At 41.5% G+C, this 4,618-nt stretch overlaps 1 protein-coding gene across 1 annotated transcript; it reads right to left on the bottom strand.

The window, feature by feature from the left end:
- Positions 1-1,858: 1,858 nt before the first annotated feature.
- LOC106013439 lies at positions 1,859-4,560 on the bottom strand (the record flags this gene model as incomplete). The annotated part of the gene is given in 2 exon segments (XM_013089215.1): positions 1,859-2,676; positions 4,464-4,560. Coding segments are annotated over 2 exon segments (915 nt in total), but the record flags the coding sequence as incomplete, so codon positions are not given.
- Between the last annotated feature and the right edge of the window lie 58 nt (positions 4,561-4,618).

Genomic DNA, 4,618 nt, shown 5'->3' with positions numbered 1-4,618 from the left:
CTCTCTCTCTCTCTCTCTCTCTCTCTCTTTCTCTTGGTTGGGTTGTTAGTTGGGTGGGGAGGGTAGTTGCCACACGCCAGTAGTAGGTGCGGCCCTTGTGGGAGCTCGGTAGTGCTTGAAGTCTTTAGCCTACCATCTTAGTACTTGATTTATATCTAGTTGCTGTTTCTTCCCTGTTTTTAACTAAACATGAAATCCAGTTCATGACCACATTAATTGGTCCCCTACACCATCTCCTAAAAATGCAGAATCGCTGTATTGTGTCTATCAAAGATTCTAACTAAAGCACTCTGCATTTGAAAAAAATGACTGGCCAGAAAGCTAAACGAGAAATAAAAGAAAAGATAACGTATCACCAAAGGTGCATACAGAAAGAAATTAGATAAAGAATTTCAATGTATAGAATACACAAAACCAACACATATTTTTGTTACACATAAAACAGCTTGGGTAAAAAAAACAAAAAAACATGATTAAGTAGTTTCAGGTCTGTAGCCAAAACAGGACGATGCTAACCCAGCCCATCATCGAAAGAACGAGTGTCAACGACCTTGATTCTGAAGCACACAAAAGCAAATATTTGTCTCATGTTCCGATTGACCTCCTCGCTCTCTCATTGGAACCGGTCCCCTTCCAAAATGCCCGTAACATCTCATTAGTATATGGGTTCCCCCCACCCACCGTAATCAACACTATCAGTTAAAAAGTGGGAAATGTGTTATTGAATCCAAAGCTGACGAATGATGAGTGTATATTATAGAGACAGTTTATGAACAGTCATTTCTAGAATTCTAAACCATAACTTTTGATTGTGGGTAGTTGGCAGGTGGTCTGGTGTGGTTTGGTCCTTCTATCCTGTCAAACATCTATCGTCCTTATGTCTCCTCCTTCTTGTTTTTTTATGTCTTGTAACACCTCTATTATTTAGAACTTGGAAATGACCTTTCTGTATTGCAAGTGCCATAAAACTCTTAGTCTTACTCAAACTACAACTTTATAAAATATGCAAAGCCATTGACGAATTTGCAACATACGGGGGATGAAGTCAAAGTGCAAGTTCATGGCTCATCAAAGCACTCCGAACATTATGTCTATCATGTCAATCTATAATGACCCAGATGTGACCCCTTGCATAGTGCGAGACCCCGGATGTACGTGCTGTATCAAGTAAGTTCCAATGGATGTCAAAAGCTTACTTTTACAAAGACCCTCCAAGATTGTTTTTGTGGAAGTCTTTTTATCCCATCCCTCCACGTTGCCGAGGTCTGCGGTGTTTTCATAGACAGATCGGTACCTCACATTTACCAAGTTCTATCTGCTCAAAACTTAGTTCAGTCTGACAAATTGGGTCGTGGCAGCCGGCTTCCAGGTTGTCTAAATTGTGTCAGTGGGAATGTATAAGTTTGGTAAGGGTTCTACGGTACTTGCAACAGAATTAGACCATGTATGTGCCGAAGCTTTACGGGTATCATTAGAGATTAACAGACATAAAAGGAGCAGATATGTCTTATACAGACGACAGATGTTTAATAGGAAAGCAGGTGCAAACCACCCTACACCAGAGCACCCCCAAACTACCCGTACAATCAACACATCCTTCGGTGGTATTTTCAAAAGGATTAAATGTGGAAGGTAAAATACATGAAGAAGAAGTGTGGGTGGTTGGCGGATGCTTTAGTGTGGTTTGCTTCTCTTTTCCTATCAGACATCTATCGTCTTTATCCCTCCTCCTTTTACTTTATACGTTACTCTCTAGTAACACTTCCATTCTTCGGCACCTATTTGTGTGGCAAGTGCCGTAAAGCTCTTACTAAAATTTAAACGAAGAGGAAGAGGAAGACCAGGAAAGTAAACCCACCTGCTGTACGACGGGTGGTGCTGCTACACTGATGACCGGAACCACCTGTGGCGTCTGCTGTAGTAAGACCTGGGTGGGCTGGACCATGGAGACGCCCTGTAACACCAGGCGAGGCCCGGCAGAGGTCACCAGAGGGACCAGGTTAGACTGACCGGTGGCTACTCCGGTAGACGTGATGGCGTTTGACGTCACCGTCTGCGGTTGTTGGATGATGGTTCGGGTGGCCTGTTGCATTTGCTGGGGCTGAGGTTGCTGCGGCTGTGTCTGGGTGTAGGTGATGATGCTGTTCTGGATGGGCTGCGGCTGCTGCTGTTGTTGAACCTGCTGCTGTTGCTGTATTTGTAGCTGTGAGTTATACCCAAGCTGAGACCCGGGTATGCTGTTAGCCAGACCGATTAGATTATTCGACTGGCCTGATCCAGAGAGATATGTCGAAGGCCCTTGCTGGTTTATATAACCATTGTTTAGCCTGGAAGATAATCCCGGCTCGTTCAAACCCCCGTAGTCTCTCAAACCTTGCCTACCAACATTCTGATTCCGGGAAGGATATACATCGTAGTTAGGACCCAATTGCAGACCCCCAGACCGTTGAGACATTTGCCTTCCGGGAAACCGGTCACGTGAGCGAAGAACGTCCAATATAACGTCCGAAAGCTGAGATCTGCGACCTGACAAATTGTCCAAGCCCCGCCTATAGGAGGAGCCTCCTTGGTTGCCGTTGTATGAGCCAGAGCCTCCTAGGAGCTCAGAGAGTAAATTGCCAGACCCTCGTAAACCACGCCCCCTCGGTCCAGGGGTGGGCTCTGACAGGGCTAAATCTGTGGAGAACAGCAATTGGTACATTCTTCTTATCAGAAATATATCGTCGGACAGCTGTTCAGACGAACAAAAAACCCACAATTTAGAAGTACTTTTTTACTGCAGTTTCTCACTCTGTGGAAAGGGTTGCATGTGCTTAAGTAATATTTTGTTGCAATTCGCATTCTAAACGTTAATTTAAAAAAACAAGAAAAATACATAATGTAGGTACAATATTAATTAAAAGAATAAAACCGGTGTTATTTCTCCTGGAGACTTTTGCATTCAGGGCCTATGACATTTCAATACAGCTTGTCAACGCCATGTTTTGTTTCAAAAATATTTGTTGATGAATTCTCGATGAGTAAAGAGAAGCAACTCTACACAGCACTGCTCATTTAGCGCTGGAGGAAAAAATTGGAAGACAGACGAATATCACACGGAGTGAAAAGAAGTACGGCTTAAAAGAGGCACCTTCCAATAACCTGTGAGAAATATTTCTCTTTGATAAATAACTCTTCCAAGACGGATCATGATAGACCTGACAGGTATAGTAGAAACGGCCCGAAAAAATAAACATAACAAACTTAGCAGGTAGGAGTTGGTCATTTAAAATAATTAAATCATTCCATCGAACTCTATTCACCAAATTGAAAGTGCTTTTATCTTAGGCCACCCAGTAAGTTGTTAATATTGTACTAAGCCAAAAAAAGTTTAAATATGTTTTATATTGTAGTTTCTTAAACTGTGGTATTCGTTCCATGGGATCAAGTTATACTGTGCTTTAATTGAAAGTACAATTGATGGTTTAAAATGCATTTTTTGGTCATTTCTGTAAAATTTGTTTTCCGAGCTTAGAAACTTTTAGTGACTTACCGACGATGTAATATAATTGATAACAAGTGTATCAAACTCTTGCTCGGCTTTACTTTAGCAATCTTTTATTAACTTACTTATTCAGTGCATTGTAGTGAATGAAATAAATTGTCCTCCCACATTCTAAAACAGAACAAACAAACAAACCCAAAAAATTAATCTAATTTGTAATGATATGGCAGCAGACCGTTGTAAAAAGTCTGTGGTGTACAGTTTAGGTGCTTCGACATCGCACGCAAGAGACTCAAGTTCGATTCCCTAAAGAGAACATTCTTATAGCTTAATATCTGTCTTTCTGCTCGGACGTCGTATCCGTTTCGGTCCGGGTTAGCTCTGATAGGCAGTGTTGAAGCCCGCTTGCTTGATCATCTAAATTGTGTTGATTTTTGTTTTTTTGATTTTTTTTGGTTGGGGGGGGGCGTAAAACACCCACATTAAGAAATATATCTCAGCTGGTTTTCTGCTGAGCCATTGTTGGAATACTCTTGGTTCGAATTTCCAAAGAGGCGCTTTTAATCGCCTTTTAAACAGCATACTTATGTTGAGAGGGTCGTTAAATCCCAAAAACTGGAATAATTCGGCAAACAACCTTTCGGAGAGATAATAAACGAATAGATGGGTAGGAAAATAAATTCGGTAGACAGCCATTTGTGGAGAAAGACAGTCGAACATACGATTATAAACATTACGTAAACAGTGAATTAAAGAAAAAGATAAGGGAATCGACTCTTTGAGGCATTCAGCTGACAACTATTCGAAGAGATGAAGAAACGCATGCACGGTTAGAGACATTCAAGAGATAGATAGTCAAATAAATAGTATGTAGAAAGATTCAGTTGACAGTCATTCGAAGAGATAGATAGTCGAATAGACTAGTAGTGACATTCGGTAGACAGCCATCCGATTATCATTAAAGCTTATTATCCTCTACCTGCCAGCAACAGCTTCTGTAACCTTGACCTTGAACTGGACGCTCCTAATGACGAAAGGTCTGAATTGAAGTTGGATAGGTAGCTGGAAAGACGGCTCTGAGGAAATAAACACAAAATCAGATTTAAGGAACGCACGCCCAAACACACACACACA

The sequence above is a fragment of the Aplysia californica genome, unplaced genomic scaffold (assembly GCF_000002075.1).
Source record: "Aplysia californica isolate F4 #8 unplaced genomic scaffold, AplCal3.0 scaffold00898, whole genome shotgun sequence".
NCBI lineage: Eukaryota > Metazoa > Mollusca > Gastropoda > Aplysiida > Aplysiidae > Aplysia > Aplysia californica.
Note: the sequence above shows the minus strand (reverse complement) of the source record. Positions and strands in the feature narration are given on the sequence as shown.